The 16485-nt window shown below is 43.5% G+C and overlaps 1 protein-coding gene across 8 annotated transcripts in view; it reads right to left on the reverse strand.

Moving 5' to 3' along the window:
• The window catches only part of ZWINT (ZW10 interacting kinetochore protein), a 62915-nt gene extending 58470 nt beyond the window's left edge, over positions 1-4445 (reverse strand). For 6 of the 8 annotated variants that reach the window (XM_032313127.1, XM_032313125.1, XM_032313130.1 and 3 more), the window contains exons 1-8: positions 4323-4445; positions 3626-3716; positions 3351-3474; positions 3046-3212; positions 2851-2907; positions 2202-2344; positions 1962-2121; positions 1751-1868 (exon numbers count right to left, since the gene is read on the reverse strand). In XM_032313127.1, coding sequence (XP_032169018.1) covers positions 1791-1868; positions 1962-2121; positions 2202-2344; positions 2851-2907; positions 3046-3212; positions 3351-3474; positions 3626-3716; positions 4323-4363 — 861 coding nt within the window. In that variant the 5' untranslated portion in view covers positions 4364-4445 and the 3' untranslated portion in view covers positions 1751-1790. Of the gene's footprint in view, positions 1-1750; positions 1869-1961; positions 2122-2201; positions 2345-2850; positions 2908-3045; positions 3213-3350; positions 3475-3625; positions 3717-3990; positions 4284-4313 lie in introns of those variants that run through there. The other 2 variants (XM_032313131.1, XM_032313132.1) reach the window with 2 other exon arrangements.
• Between the last annotated feature and the right edge of the window lie 12040 nt (positions 4446-16485).

A 16485-nucleotide genomic window follows, 5' to 3' on the forward strand; every position in this document is an offset into this window, starting at 1 on the left:
CTCGCTCTCAAATAAATAAATAAAGTCGTAAAAAAAAAAAAAAGAATGAGAATAAAATAAAAAATATTTCATAGTAAGAAATAAGTGTTATAGAGCCTCTGGACCCTAACTATAAGAAAGCCCAATACATGTATTTCACATGGGGCCATCATGCCATATGAAAGCTGACTTCTAAAAATCAAGTAGGAGGAAAAAGAAAAAAATCAAAATAAATGAGTGAACATTAACACAACACTGTAGAGAACAGGAAGTCTGTGTGAGAAGAGAACAAGCTAGAAGTAATAAACTCCTTCCTCACTATGGGTATTTCTGCTCTGCCCTACATACCGTAAAAATTTCAGGTTCTACAAAACTACAAAAATGATCCAGAATGCAGGGGAGGGGAGCCCACCCAGTGGGAAGCAGAGGAAGAACTAGACTGCTATGGGGGTTGCTAGAAGGCTACATTCAGGACCGTGTGTGAGTGGCTGGATGGGCAGATGGAGAGCACCCCTTCAGGTATCTGTGTGCACCTTGGAGAAAAATCCTCAATCCTCACCACCCCCCTCACTCTGTCACTGGGGAGTCATCAAAGACCTCTGGTATCTGTCCCACTTCATATATACACAATGGGCCAACACATTCAAAAGAACAATTAGAACACTTGGGACCTCCGAAAGGCAGAGGAAATGACCAGCGTGCCCAAGGATCTCAATCTCTACCTGCTAGGAGGCACCCTGGTCAGAGACACAGCAGAGAGCAGCAGCATCTCTTGAAACTCTCTCACCACAAACAAAGCCTCACTGTCTCTTTCTCAGAGATGCTTGAGTCCTGCTCACAGAGGAGGGTCCTGTTTTCAATGGGAGAATGGGTTTCCCACTGCAGCTGTCACTGGTGTCCCTCCCTCTCTTTGCAAGCAGCCTTTCGCTCCCAATCAGAGAGGTAATCTCTCCCAAGCAGCCATATCCCCACTGTTCCCGCGCCCAGCAAGAGACCCATGGAGGAGAGGGGGCAAACTGACAGAGAACACACAACCCCCTGCAAAGAAGGGTCTCTCTGTTACTACTGCTCTAAATTTACCATACTATTGTTTTCCCATGTTTACCACACTCTGCAATCAGGTATTGACCTGTTTACTTGTTCATGATCATTATGTTCCCCACAGCCAGCCAAGGACTAGTCAGGTAAGCCCGCTGCTATAGCTCCAGTTCATAGCAAGGGCCCTGACACAAAGCATGGATTCAATCGATATTTGGGTCAGCAATTAAAATTATCTTCCTGTATCTAACCACCTGCACAAAGCATTCTCCTCTTCACTGAATTAATCAGCTCAGCATGTTTGATTCATATGAATTTGGACGAGCAACCCATGAGGCTCCAGGCCAGGGACCCTTTCCCATCTGCACCCTCTCTATTCACACCAGTCCCAGCACCTGTCATATTGCTGGCTTCAAGTGTGGTTCTTCCCACCAACACAGGAACAGGAAAAAGATAACTAACAGACCTCTAGGGCTCTTAATCAACAGAATCCAGAGCCCACCCCCATCTAGGTCATGGTCAGAAACCAGACTGGTCAGGAATTCCTAGTCCATCCTGCAACATGGTGGAACTAGGGAGTTCAGGAAGAGAGAGGGGTTAGCCCAAGGCAGCTGGGTACAGGATGTAGCAATAAGCTTCAGCCATAGATTAATCCTTGTTCCTTCCCATCTTCTGCCCCTCTGTGAAAACAGAGCCCAGAGACAGAGACCAGAGGTCCTCCTTCCTTCCATACCTGCAGTCCAGGGACACCAGAGTCCAGAGTCGGACCTGCTCTAGGTTCCTTTCCCATGTTGTTGTCCCTCAGGAAGTCCAGGTGAGCTCGGATCTCCAGCAGGCTGTGGGCCATCAGCCTTGGGGACAGAGACAGGGTATGGGTAGTGGGTGAAGCCTATCTCCCAGCTTCTTTCTCCACCTCCCTGGCTCCCAGCCCATCTCTCATTCACCTTGGACAGCATACTCCTGTCTTCCCCTATGGTATCCCCAGGGTTCTGTTTCTGGGGCTTATCCTTAGAAAGATCCAGCATCTGTGGCAGCTCTGTCTCTGCCTCAGGAAATGGCAGCTGCCCTTGCAGAGTGTATAACAGCTGGAGGAAGGTCTGGTGCCTGAAGGAGAGGGATAAAGAGAGTTGTAAAGAAGGGAAACTGGACCGGGCTGAATCTGTAGCTCACACTCCCAGACTCACCTGTGAAGCATGTCCCGCTTCTTCTCTGCCTGCTGTTGCAGACTTCCAAGCTCCTGAGACAGTCGTTCAAGCTCCTGCTGAGCTCCTCTCTGCCGCTGCCTCACCTCTGCAGAGGCTTCTGCCAGATGCTGCAGATGCTTCTCCTACCGGGAATGAGAAGGCAAACGTGGCTCCTTGGATGTGCAGGTCTTACAGCCATTTTCTTAACCCCTCCAGGCTAGACCCGACTTGGGGCTCAGACGCACAGATGGAAAGGGGGACCCTAGCCGCTTTAGGCAAAACAGGGGCCCTAGAGAAAAAGGAATGAGCTATTCCAGTGAAAAGCATTCTGAAGGAAAAGGGCACATATAGGATAACTTCTCTAGCCTGCTAAGTGCCATGTGGCCATGTAAGCACTTGCTCTGCTAACGACTTCATCAACTGAGATCCATACGGTAGGTGCTAACCTCACTTCCACTCCAGACAAGACTCGATGCACAGGAAGTGAGGGAACTGCCCAAAGTCCTAACACAGGATGTGGTGATGCTGGCCCCTGTGCTATAATGCCTCACAAGAGAGGAGGGGAAAGAAGGTCCTCCAGGCAGAGGATTTAGCTCATGCAATGACATGGTGGTGGGGAAGGGAGATTTTCCTAGGGATGTGGACCCACCTGTTGCAGCTGCCATTGCTTCTGGGCTGTTCTCAGTCTTTCCATGGCCACCTGCTTCTGCAGGGAAACAAAGGAGAGGAACAAGAAGAGGAGGAGTGTTTTTCTGGTTGGATTCTGGGAGGTGGCCAGTAGGCTCAGCATGTGTGCTCTTTCCCTCCTCTCTGCCTGACCTTCTCTCCCCTCAGCCTGGCTCACCTTGGCCTGGAGCTCTTCCAGGGCTCCAAGGAGCTGCGCCCGCTTCCTCTGGGCCTCCACCATTGTGGGCAAAGCCTGGGTCAGGGCACCTGTGATGGCTTCCACATGCTCTTGGTAGGAGGCCTTCAGCTCTTTCCACTGCTCCTTGGCTGCAAGTGCCTTCTGCCCTGAAAGGAGCCACCAAAGATAAGAACATAAAGGAGACTAACCTGCCTGCCTACAACACTGAGGCCTCTGCTTTCCCATCAGCTGACCCTACTGACAGCTCCTTCCTTTCCCATCCCTCCCTCCCCACCCCCACTCACGGCTGGTGTCTTCAGAAGCCAAGGGGTCTAGTCCCTGGACAACGTCCTCCTGAGCCAAGAAGTTCTGCAGGAAGTCTACTACCTGAAGCTGGCTGCAGAGCAGTTTGTCCTTCTTCCGGGAGTCCTGTTTGGAGAGCAGGCAAAGTCAGGGAACATCATTACCTGTGTGCCCTGGCAGGCTGAGACTGCCTTCCTGGGTGCTCACCATCCCCACCACCCACTACCCCCCACCCAGAGGACCCAGGAGAGCCCCCGGTGGCCAATCCTGCACATACCATCACAAACTCCGCCAGGATCTGGGCCGGCAGCTCTGCCTCTTCTTGCCGGCCAATGGGCTCCATGATATCTGCCAGCTTGGCCAGGGCCCTGAGGGAAAGAAGACGAGGGAAAAGGGAGACTCCTTGGGTGCTAGTCCTGGCCAAATGGAGTGCAGACACATACACAGACCTGTACCGATGATGAGTCTTGCCCTGACCGGTAGGCCTGCAGAGCTGTCTAGGAGCAGGATCGGCGTGTGTATAAAGGCAATACACACCCTGAATAAGTTAAGCAGAGCAAGGGGAGTCAAGGCAGCACAGGGACAGGAAGACAAGGGGCCCCCCCGCTCCGACGCGCAGGGGAGTCCCAGGCAGGTAGCAACCTCGGGCAGAGTTGGAGGAGGACGGTCTAGGCTCTCCCTGGACCTTCCCCCCTGGGGGCTAAAGCGTCCCCAGGCAGGCAGGGGTGGGGAAGTGTGCGTGGATGGCGGGGACACAGAAGCTAAGTGACTCTCCCACACGCGTCCTGCGTGGACGCAGCTAACCGCGAGGGGACGTGGAGGTGCGCGGGGACAGGCCGGGGTGTGCGCGCGCGGGGAGAGGGAAGTCCCTCCCTCAGTCGCCGCGGCCCGCACAGCTGGGTGCCGGGACCACCGGGGGTCCGCGTGGTGCGGCAGGGTCCTCCCCTCCCGCTCCCGGCTGTCACCTAGCTTACTCTAGCGCTGGCGCTCGCACCCCAGCTTCCCGCCCCTCCATGTCTGCAGCCGGTGGGCTTCGGCTCTTCCGCCGCCAGGCCGCAGTGCCGTTTGGATTCGCCGCGGCTGCGCGCCTGGACAAGCGATTGGCTGCGGGGACAGGGGGCGGAAACCAAGGGCCAGCGTGCACTCTGATTGGTAAGCGCTGACGAGCGAGCCGTTGGAACGCCGGATGTTTGCGCCGGCGTCCTGGCGGCCGGCGCACCGAGTTCTGCGCCTGCGCGCAGCCTGTAGTCGGGCTATAGGCTGCGAGTGTTCTCTGGGCCAGGTCAAGGGAGCGCAGCCGCTTCGCTCTTGATAGGACGTGGAGACTAAGTCTCTGAGTTCGGGGTTTAGGGGAGTCTTTAAGCCCTGAGATCACTTTAAAAATTATGTTGTGGTAGAGGGAGAACAGTGGGCGTGCTTTCCCACGGACGCTTGGCATTCTTAGGAAAGAACAGGGATCGTAGAGGCGCAGGGGGCCGCTGATTGCAGCGCCGGAACGCGTCGCTTTCTGACGGACGTGTCCGAGGATCCGACTCCCAGCCCCACCAGTGCCTGCTCGCCACTCCGGGGCTCCGCCCGCCGGCCGGGATCCGCCCCGGACCGCGGCGGAGAACCTGTTCCGCGCGCTGCTCTGGGTGAGCTGAGTGCCTGCCACCGTGGGCCCCAAGGGGGCTGCGGGGAAAGGACGTGAGGAACTGGAAGACGCTGAGAGGCAGGAACCAGGATTGGCTCCTCCCGCTAAGGCCGAAAGCTGCACCAGCTGGGGGCCCTGGGAAGAGCTCTCAGACCGGCATGCCTGAACAGCAGCCTTCAACGTACAGTTTACCATGTCTGGCATCCAGTTAAAAACCACAAAGTTTGCAAAAAAAAAGGAGGAAAAGAAAAACCATAATGAGAAGAAAAAAATAAAATCACTGATCAGAACAGAAATAAATGTTAGAATCAAACAGGCAAGGAAAACAGTTATGTTCAAAAAAAATAAGCAGAGGTATAAAAAGTATTAAAAGGTTAGGATGTGCAGAGTGTGGAATGCTGATGTGGCTGGTGGGAATATAAAAATAATGCATCTGCTCGGGAAATACAAGTTCCTCAAAATGTTAAACACCGGGTGACCATATGGACCCCAGTTCCACTTCTAGGTATATATCCAAGAGAAATGAAAGCGTGTTCGCAGAAAACTTGTACACGAGTGTCCACAGCAGTGTTATTTACAAGAGCCAAAAAGTAGAAGCAACCCAATTGTCCATCAGCAGGTGACTTGGAAAACAAAATCTACATCATGCAATGGGGTATTTTTCAGTAAAAACAGAAAATGAGGTATACGTGCTTAAGCGCAGATGAACCTTGAAAACATGGTGCAAAGTGAAAGAAACTAGTCACAAAAGACCATATTCTATGATCTCACTTAGACGAAATGTCCAGATAGGCAAATCCGAATAAGAAAGTAGACTGATGGTTGTCCAGGGTTAGGACGGGGATGGGAGCGGTGGTGGGGCACAGGTTGGGGGTGGCTAGGGTATCCACAGGGTCTACAAAGGGACATGGCGTTTATTGTAGGGGATAAATTAAAATGTCCTAAAATTAGATTATGGAGAGGTTACACAATTGTATACAAAAAGCAATTCGGTTTATACTTTAAATGAGTCTCCATAAAGCTCTTTAAAAAGTTAATCACGGGAGTGTGGGTGGCTCAGTTGGTTAGGCCTCTGCATTTGTTCAGGGCATGAACTCAGGCTCCTGAAATAGAGCCCCACATCTCTGCTCAGCGGGGAGCCTGCTTCTCCCTCTCTCTCTGCCTGCCTCTCTGCCTACTTGTGATCTGTGTCTGTCAAAAATAAATGAAATCTTAAAAAGTTAATCAGAGTTATGAAACATATAACAAACACCTAAATCAAACTTGTGAAAATTACAATGATGAAAACTACAATGTGAAAGATGAAATAGGGGAGTAGCAGACTAAACATTACATAAAGAAAAAAATGAAATTGAAGACTTCAACTTAGAAGCTAAGATAAATTATAGAAAGTTAAAATGAAATAAAAAGAACAAAATAATAGTAAGCTGTGAGACAGTTTGTAAAGCTTAATATACTTAAAAAGGAAGTCCCTGAAGGAGGCAAGAGGACAAAAACTAATAATGACCAAAGAATTTGAAATTTGATGAAAACTGTAAATTCACAGTAACATGAAGAAAACTAACCAAGACCTACATAATTGTATAGCTTGAAACCATTGATATGAGAAAATCTTTTTACTTTTTTATTTTTGAAAGCAGCTTGGGTGGGGGGGGGGGCAGGGAGCCAGGGAAAGGGCACGTTGTATACAAAGAAACAAAATAACGATTATAGTAACTTTCCTATTGCAAATAATGCAATAAACACCAGAGTGAAGCAACATATTCAAAGTACTGCTAGAAAATAAATTAATAAACATATAAATAAATAAATAAACTGTTGCAGAACCTTCCAGAAAATGTATGTTAACTAAAGACACATTCAGACATACACAAGCTGAAGGAATTTATCATTAGCAAATCCACAATACAAGAAATGTGAAAGAAGTCTATTAGGCAGAAGGAAAAGACATTAGATTGAAATCTGAATATATACAAAGAAATGAAAAACACCAGAAATAGTAACTACACGTATACAAATGTATTATTTTAAATCTTAAATCGTTTTTTTTAAAGATTTTATTTATTTATTTGACAGAGAGAGACACAGAGAGAGAGGGAACATAGGCAGTGGGAGTGGGAGAGGGAGAAGCAGGCAGGCTTCCCGCTGAGCAGGGAGCGGGATGAGGGGCTCAATCCCAGGACCCTGAGATCATGAACTGAGCTGAAGCCAGTTGCTTAACAATGGAGCCACCCAGAAGCCTACAGGGGTACCTGGGTGGCTCAGTTGGTTAAGTCTCTGCATTTGGTTCAGGTCATGATCTCAGGGTCCTGGGATCCAGCCTGGCATTGGGCTTTCTGCTCTGCGGGGAGTCTGCTTCTCCCTCTGCCCCTCCCCCTGCTCATGTTCTCTCTTGCTCTCAAATAAATAAATTCTTAAAAAAAAAAAAAAGATAATGAACTACGTTAATACAAATAGCAATAATGTGGGATTTATAGAATACGCAAAAGTAAAATGTATCACACAAAAAGGGTTAGGGGGAGAAACAAAAGTAAATTACACATTTTTGTCATTTATGTAAAGCTGCATATTGGGTAAAAGTGGACTCACGTAAAATAAAGCGATGGATTATAACTCTTTTAGAAGTGGTGCTAATATCCCCCAGGGTGACCACGAATGAGTCAGTCCTGTGTAATCTTTCCCAGTGAAACCTAGGACTTGTTTCTACATGGTAGAATATAGTACTGGTGGCGGGGTATTCATCTATTGATCAGGCTACATTAGGCAAAACAGGTCACTCTGATGACATCATTTCATGACATCATGCTCCTCAGCAAACCAGAGAGGGAGCCCTTCTGCTGGCCTTGAAGAAACAAACTGCTAGTGGTGAAAATGGAGGCGGGGGGCGGGGGGGTGGGTGGGGAGTGTCTAATAGCAGAAACAGATTCTAGTCCATGGCTGCTGAGCTGGGGCCCTTCCTTACACAACCACAAGAGGGTAAAGTGGTTCCTGGAAGCAGATTCTTCCTTAAATGAGCCTCCGAAAAGACTCCAGCCAGGTTCACATCTTGACCGCCACCTTATAAGACTCTGAAAAGAATGCAAAAATCCTGTCCTATGGAAACTGCCTGAAATCCTGACCCATGTGGGAGATAACAAATGAGTGTTACTTTAAGACGCTGAATTGTGTGGGACGCCTGGGTGGCTCAGTGGGTTAAGGCTACTGCCTTCAGCTCAGATCATGATCTGAAGGTCCTGGGATCAAGCCCCGAGTTGGGCTTTCTGCTCAGCGGGGAGCCTGCTTCCCCCTGCCTCTCTGCCTACTTGTTATCTCTATCTGTCAAATGAATAAATTAAATCTTTAAAAAAAAAAAGACACTGAATTGTGGTGATTTGCGTGCAGCAATAGAAAACTAGTACAAGCAATTTCTACAATAAGGAAGTAAGAATTACAGCTAATAAGCCAATAAAATAGATAAAATAAAATCTGAGTAATAGTAACAAATCCAAACGAAGCAGAAAAAGGGAATAAGGAAGACGAGATGAGGGAAATAAAAAACAAATACCAAAATGATAGACTTTAAGCCTAATTATATGAATAGGTGCATTAAATGGTGCCTTAAGTACACAAAAGGCAGAGATTATCAGATTGGATCTAAAAGCAAAGCAATTACATTAAGAGAAGCACCAGGGGTACCTGGGTGCTGCAGATGGTCAGGCATCTGACTCTTGATTTCCACTCAGGTTATGATCTCAGGGTCCTGGGAGGGATGCAACTGGCTGGGGTCTGCTTGAGGATTCTCTCTCTCTATCTCTCTCTCTCTCAAACTCTGGCCCCCTCCCCATTTCTATGTGTTCTTTCTCTCTAAAATAAAAAATCTTTTAAAAATGCACTAAATATAAAGACAAATTGATCAAGTAAAAGGGCGAGGAAAATTTTGTCATGCTGATGCTAATTAAAAGAATGTAGCATGGTTATTTTGGTATATATGTGTATATTCAGAGCAAAAAAATACTACCAGAAATAAAGAAGGTGCTTTCATAATCATCAAGTGGTCAGTTCATCATGTGAACTTAATACTCATAAATGATTATTCACATCAAATCAGAGACCATCAAAATATGTGAATCAAAAACTGGCTGATTTGAATGGAGAAATAAATCTATAGTTACAGCTGGGATTGCAGTAAGGAATTTACAATATTTGATAGAATACTATACGAAACAGCAGAATACTCATGCTTCCCCAGTGCACACCAAATGATCCAACAAGCCCTTATTATGGGTCATAAAATGCATCTTAATAAATACAAATGAACAGAAGCATATAAAGTGTGTTTTATGTCTGTAAAGGATCCAAATAATTTCCTCTACATGTTTTAAAAATGATGATGTGCTCTCATGGAGCAGTCTTTTTTTATTTTTTAAAAAAAATCAAGTTAACTATTAAACTGTCCTTAGATTTCTGCTCAAAATCCTTTACCTATAAGCCTAAATCAAGCCTCTTTATCATAGGTTCACAAAACTGTGGACTTTTTAATACTGATGGTAGTCGCATTTTTACATTCAATTATACAATTACTTGAATGATATATTTCCCCTTTTCTAATCAGTAAACTCATTGAGGGCATGAGTTGGATATATTTTTGCTCATAACCAATGGTAAGCAATTAATAATAATTTGTTATATACATATTGTAAGAGAGAGAGTTTTATGCAAGGTCTTAATAGGCTATTTTAAGGATGCTGGCTTTATCATAAGAGTAATTACAAGCTATTGAAGGTTTCTTGGTTATTAGATGGCAAGTCAGATTTCAGTATAGTAAAATTAAACCTGAATTCTGGGTGAAAAAAAAAAAAAAAAAGACTGCAAAGTGATACTGTTCCAGTAGTCTTAGGAAGAGATGAGAACATTTCTGGAGTGTAGGATTCTGTTTGGTGAAGAGGCAGTGGAAACAGAAATAACTTGATGTATCCGGATGGAATCATCCATAGATGTTACGATTGAGTGGATCTGGGTATACTGAAGTTGCTAAACTGCGTATCAAACATGAGCTTAGATTTCTGACTATGCAACTGGGTGAATTATGTGGCCATTTCTTGAAATAACCATTTCTGGAAGAGAATCCTGTTTGGGGAGTAACAGGGAAAGATCCTTGACCTGTCTCTGCTGAACTTCTCAGTGTTTTGGCTGAGCAAGTGGATGTTTTTAAGATTCATAGACAAGGAGGTTTAGAATGTAGAAGAAGGGTAGAACAGGAAATATGCATTTCCTAGTTATAATTGTATGGGGGAACTGAAGCCATCTTTGATGGTATGTACTGAAAAAGGAGAGGAGGCTGGAACCAATACAGCTGAGTAACTGATGTTTTATGGATTTATGGAGAAAGGATGACTTTTAAGAAGAAAGAAAAGTCTGCAGTGATTAAAAAATAAATGCAATCAAGTGTGATATGCTGCAGGCAAGGGAAAAGAAGGTTTCCAAAAAGAGAGAGATACTGAGCAGTGAAGTAAGACAGGATGGAAATTATTGACTGGAGTTAGCGACAGGGTGATTATCAGTACCCACTGTGAGAGATGTTTGATGGAGTTCTAAGAACACAGAAACCAGGCTATACAGAATTTAAATGAGGCGGATTGCATAGAAGCATTAAAGCCAAGAAATGCAAGTATGTTATACAAAAAGTTCTTAGGAGAATTTTGGCAGAATACATTAGAATGTGGTCATGCCAACTCTCAAATCAGTTCTTCAATGAAGTTTTAATAAACTCCACTGTAATTTGTATTATGTATATACTTGTAATGAGATATGCCTCTGCTTTCAGTAAAGAAACTTCCTGCCTGATTCTTAAGAGTTCTTCCTGCTTGATGAATCTATTTTTTAACACTCTAAATATTCTACATATATAAAATAGATGATTCTTTTTTCTTTAAATGATGCTTTCTAGGGATGCCTGAGTGACTCAGTGAGTTGGGCCACTGCCTTCGGCTCGGGTCATGATCCTAGGATCCTGGGATCAAGTCCCGCATCAGGCTTCTTGTTTTGGTGGGGAGCCTGCTTCTCTCTCTTCCTCTGTCTGCCACTCTGCCTGCTTGTGCACGCTCTCTCTCTCTCACAAATAGATAAATAAAATATTTAAAAATAAAAAAATAAATGATGCTTTCTAAAAAGACACATTTGATTAGATGAGTATTGATTTTGTTAATCTGTTTGTGTTTGAAGGTTTGGGTCCCTTTTATCTATTTATTATAAACTTCCATGGAAATACTGACTTTTGAATCATTCTTTCCCAAATATATTAAATGACCTCATCTTACATCTAAATTTAACAGTTAGGGTAAACTAGCTAAAATTTTAAAAATTAGTTTCTAAATCACATTAGCAACATTTCAATGAGTGGTAGCAATGTATAACTAACGTCTGTCATGCCAGACAATGAAAATTTTAGAGTATTTCCAGAGATGGGGAGTTGAGGTGGCTCAATTGGTGAGTGCAGAATCTTGGTTTCCTCCAGATATGATCTAAGGGTCCTGAGATCCCGCCCTGGGAGCCCCATATCTGGGTCAGAGCTCAGTGGCAAATCTGCTTCTCCTACTCTATCTGCCCCTCTCCCTGCTCCTGTATTCTCTCTCTCTCTCTCTCTCACACAAACATAAATAAATAAAATCTTAGAGAGAAAGAATACTTCCACTGATGGAAGCAATGTTTCAAAAATAAATTGTAAGTATATTAGACATGTACATCCTGTACTTTGTGTACAAAAGTTTATATGTACATTAGTTTCAACATAACCGGGAGGTTAAAAAGAATTCCATAGTTTAAAAAATGTAACATTTGCAGTAAAGAAGTTCCCCATACACAGACTGTACATGTTTATAATTTTAAGGAGTGCTTGTTTGAATCTAATCCAACCCTAAAGCCCTCCATAAATTATACATAGAAATTTTGTGTTCCTCAACCAATCTTCATTTGTTGCAGAAGTAAGAGCATGACCAGAGAGGAAGTGAATTCCCTTAAGTAAATAACTGACATGGGAATTATATTTTCCTTATTAAGATGGTGATGTCTATTCAATCACCGAACAAGTGGCAAGTAGAAAAAATAAAGCATACGCTCCTGAAAACAGAAAATTTCCTCACTCATTTTGAAGCTTTTATTGTATACCACATGTGAAATGGTTTCGAAAGTAGCACTTAGGCTAGCATTCAAATGGAATATCAACTGTTGTTTCAGGATGCATGAAGTGATTGTGGGGAAGATTCATCCGAAATTCATAGAGCGTTAAGCAAATATAAGTAATGCGATAAGACGTGTCTTTGCAACTGACCACAGAAAAACTCCTCCAGTACTTTATAAAACATTAAAGACAATAAATCATGTTTTGGGCACTGATTTCCAACTGCACAGAAACTTCTATTTGGTATGTCCACCTCTCCCAGCATTGTTTTAGGATTTGAAGTTGCATTTCCAGACCTTCTGCGCCCTGGGACAAGTTCCTCTAAATAGATCAAGGGAAATCCAATGAATAAAACATTGCATATAAATAGGTATGTATATTGTAACTATTTGTCTAACTATCTCTGTCTTCACACACGTCTTTATGCGTGTGTTTGTGTATCTTACACCATAAACATCAAATGAAAAGTCATATTTTAAAATCCTATATATTTTTTCCTAGAACTTTAAAGCTAACTTTTTTTCTCTGTAGAATCTCTGTTTTTGGTTGTTTTTTCCTTTCCATGTCACAACCATGCACAGATTACTAACATGTAATTCCACTGTGATTTTTATTAATTCAGAGGCTAAAGCAATAGTGATTTGTGCCAGGACATTTTCAAAAAATGTATTAAATTATATTCATTATTGAAATAAAACTGTCAAAGTATTTTCTCTTTCCTGAGGTCCTCAACATAGGAATATTTTTCTATGTTTATATCATTTTTTTAAAAGATTTTATTTATTTACTTGACAGAGAGAGAGAAAGAGAGAGAGAGATCACAAGTAGGCAGAGAAGCAGGCAGGAGAGAGAGAGAAGCAGGCTCCCCGCTGAGCAGAGAGCCCGATGCAGGGCTCAATCCCAGGACCCTGGGATCATGACCTGAGCTGAAGGCAGAGATTTTAACCCACTGAGCCACCCAGGTGCCCTGTTATATCATTTTAGACCATTGGCTAATGGATTTTTTTTCTATATCTCAAGGTATGTGGTATGGTTTCTATTTGCCTTTGTGTTTTTCTTTTTTTTAATTACCTTTATTTTTACCACCATATGGCATTTCAAAGGTTGGCTGCCAATAATTTTTAGAGAAGACTAAGTACCAGACTAAATACCAGACTTAGACACTGGACCAACAACTACTGGGTGTCTCCAGAACATTCTGGAGCTGGCAAGATCAAATTCTAGGCCAGTAAATTCTTCTTTCTCTAGATAAATATCTTGAACAGAGAGATGGCCAGTTAGACTTTTGGAAAGAATTTTATATTCAACTAAAAGAACTTGACACAGTAACTCACCTTATTTAATAGAAAGTAGGCACAGAGATTAAATATTTCATTAACAGGACATGGTAATATATTGATAAAGTGAGATAATTTGCTCTGACCCATTAGGTACTTTTTTCCCCTCATAAAAATATAAGAAAACATACACTCTCTGAAAATTTCAGGAGCCAATCATCTTAGTGTTCTGAAAAGAGCAACAGCAAATTCTCAACGGAGGTGCTCATTCTGAGATTTGGAAAAGAAAATGACCAAACCTGGCATCTATGGAAACTCTGTGCCTGATGGATGAAACTCACATTTATTAATCCCAAAGCACTCTACTAAGTTTTAAAAAATAATAAACACATTCTCATTAGTTGCCACACAGATGCTGTCTGAACTAACTTTTATCATTTTCAAACTAAAAGAAAGGAAACAGAAGCTCAGGAAAGCGTAACTAGTCAAAGTAACTTAGACAAGGCCACAGAGTAGTAAACTGCAAAGCAACATCTGAAACTCATCTGTGGGACACCGAAGCCGCTCTCTCTCTTACCTGCACCGAGTGCAGTTGGACCTGAGAGGTCTGGGCAGTGAAACTTCATGAAAACCCCTCGAGGCATTAGCATGTCCCTTGCTCCCTGGTTCCCAAGGTATTTAAAGCTGAGTTGCGGTGGTTTTGCTATTTTGTCCCTGTCCTGTTCTACCTACATGCAGTAGTAGAGCATTACCCTTCAAAATGTGTATGCCTTATATGCGTGGTTTCTGAAACTTTAAAAGCATCACTGATTGGTAATTTCAGACACTGAGATAGTCAAGAGGGGGCATACATCAGTACATACAGATATTTAGTTACTCTTTGTTACAGCACTCCAATGACCAGCTTGTTCAATAGTTTGTATCTCAACTATCTTTTGTTGGACTGGGGAGTTCTGGGGAGTGCAGGGTCAGTAGGAACAACATCCCCTGTTCTTCCATCTCCACACACTCCGGGCTGCGTAATGAATGGAGAGGCAACGAGGAATAGAAGGGGTAGACAACAGAAGGAGAAAAGGAGAGAAAGGCAAGGAAACCTCTGCTCTCTCTGACTGAGGGACTGGGACAGTAGCCATCCAGCAGAGACCGAGGGGATCACAAGCTTCTCTCCAGCAGGGCCTCTGCTGGTGACCCAAACCACCAAGAGCAGTCACCACAGCAAAGGCCTAGGCTGCAGCCCCTGCTTCATGCCCCAGGCCAAGCAACAGAGACTCGTGGCTACCTCACCCCTGGTCCAGAGCCAGGCCTGGGGCCAAAAATCTGAGGGTCCCTGACCTCCCCCAGGTGGGATGAGGGGACCAGGACCATCCGTGGCTTTTCTCTACCCCCAGAAGACTGCCTGGGGACCCCCCACATAACAATGGTGGGGCTTGAGCAGGGGTCCCAGCAGTACCTGAAAACCAAGCCGACAAGCATGACATGGCAAAGGCTCAAAAACGAAATTCTGATGGGAATTGAAGTTCAGAGAATTAAGTAGAACTCACAGCCTAAACATAAACACAGTTGCTGCCTTTGAGGGATACACAGGGATATGGCAGTTAGATAAGAACAAGAGTCCCGACCGAGATAAACAGAGTGCCTGATGTAGAACAGAAAATCACTCCTTATACCAGCAAACAGGACAACCACTATTTCATGAAAAAAGACAACCAACAAATTCTGATGTGGAGTTTAATCCAATGTTGGAAATATTTAAAAACAACTCTCTTATAAAGGCTTTATAAGTCAATTCCAGAATGTCTTGAAACACATGAAAATAGAAAACCTCAGCAGAGAAATAGAAGTTCTATAAAAGAACAGGAAGGAAGCTAGAGAACTGAAAACTGCAATAACTGAGGTTTTTGGAGAATGCTCACTCGCCGTTCTCAACAGAATACTGATGCAAAGGCCGGAATCACTGAATGGGAAGGTGGGTCAACAGAATTGATTCAATTTGACCAATGCATAGCAAATACTAACTGTCTCAAGTTTCTGTAGAAAAATTTAAAATTTAAAAATTTAAAATTTAAAAATTTCTTCCGTGTTCAGAACACGGAAGAAGAGAGAGTGTGGTACTCAAAAAAAAAGTATTTGAAGGAACAACGAACACTTCCCAAATTCGGTAAAAAGTCATAAACATAGAGATTCAAACCAAAAACAACAACTGGAAATTCTATATCCAGTAATGAAACTATCCGTCAGGAATAAGGAGGAAATGAAGACATTCTCAGTCAAAGGAGCATGAAAATTTGCTAGCAAGTCTACCCTTAAATGACACGTAAAGGAAGCTCTCTAAACTCAGAGGAAATGGTGACAGAGGCAGAAGGGATCTTCAGAAAAGGAGAAAGAATGATGGATGGGGAAACATGGGAGGAAGTATTGTTATAGGAATTTTTCTCTGCCAGTGCCCAGGGTTCTTGGTCACACCTCTGCGAAGAATAAAGAGGGAGACCAGACAGAGGGATGGTCAACAAAGTGATAGCAAAGTGACAGTACAAAGCTCTGAAGAGGGAGAGGACCCCAGAGGGTTGCCACCAGAGTTTCTAAGTCCAGGGGGTTTTATGGGCTTGTTGGTGAGCGGCTTTAATCTGATTAACACTCATGCATCTGTCACCCACTCGGGTTTCTGTCACCTGGGAGAGAGTGGAGGGTTCCTTGCAGGGTGGTGTAAAATCTTTTAAGGGTGGTTTCTCTTAGGACGGGGGCCCCCTGTCCCTGCCTGCCTTTCTTCCAACTATCTACTATTAATATAATGTAATTTATTAATCTAATAATGTATTATAACGTATATAAATTGTATTATGTTTATATATAATATATATTTATTATAATTTATATAAAAATTAATTATTAATATAATAGGCTATTCTTCACTGCATGAGAGCTTCTTTCAAATATTTTGGCTGGAACAAAAGGTATAACTGATGTGGTGCTAGTTATATTTTAATATAATAGAATAATATTGAACATTATTTTATTAATATTACTGATATTAAATATTATTTAATAATATTTAAATTTTAATAATATTATAA

The sequence above is a fragment of the Mustela erminea genome, chromosome 14 (genome assembly GCF_009829155.1).
Source record: "Mustela erminea isolate mMusErm1 chromosome 14, mMusErm1.Pri, whole genome shotgun sequence".
Taxonomy (NCBI): domain Eukaryota; kingdom Metazoa; phylum Chordata; class Mammalia; order Carnivora; family Mustelidae; genus Mustela; species Mustela erminea.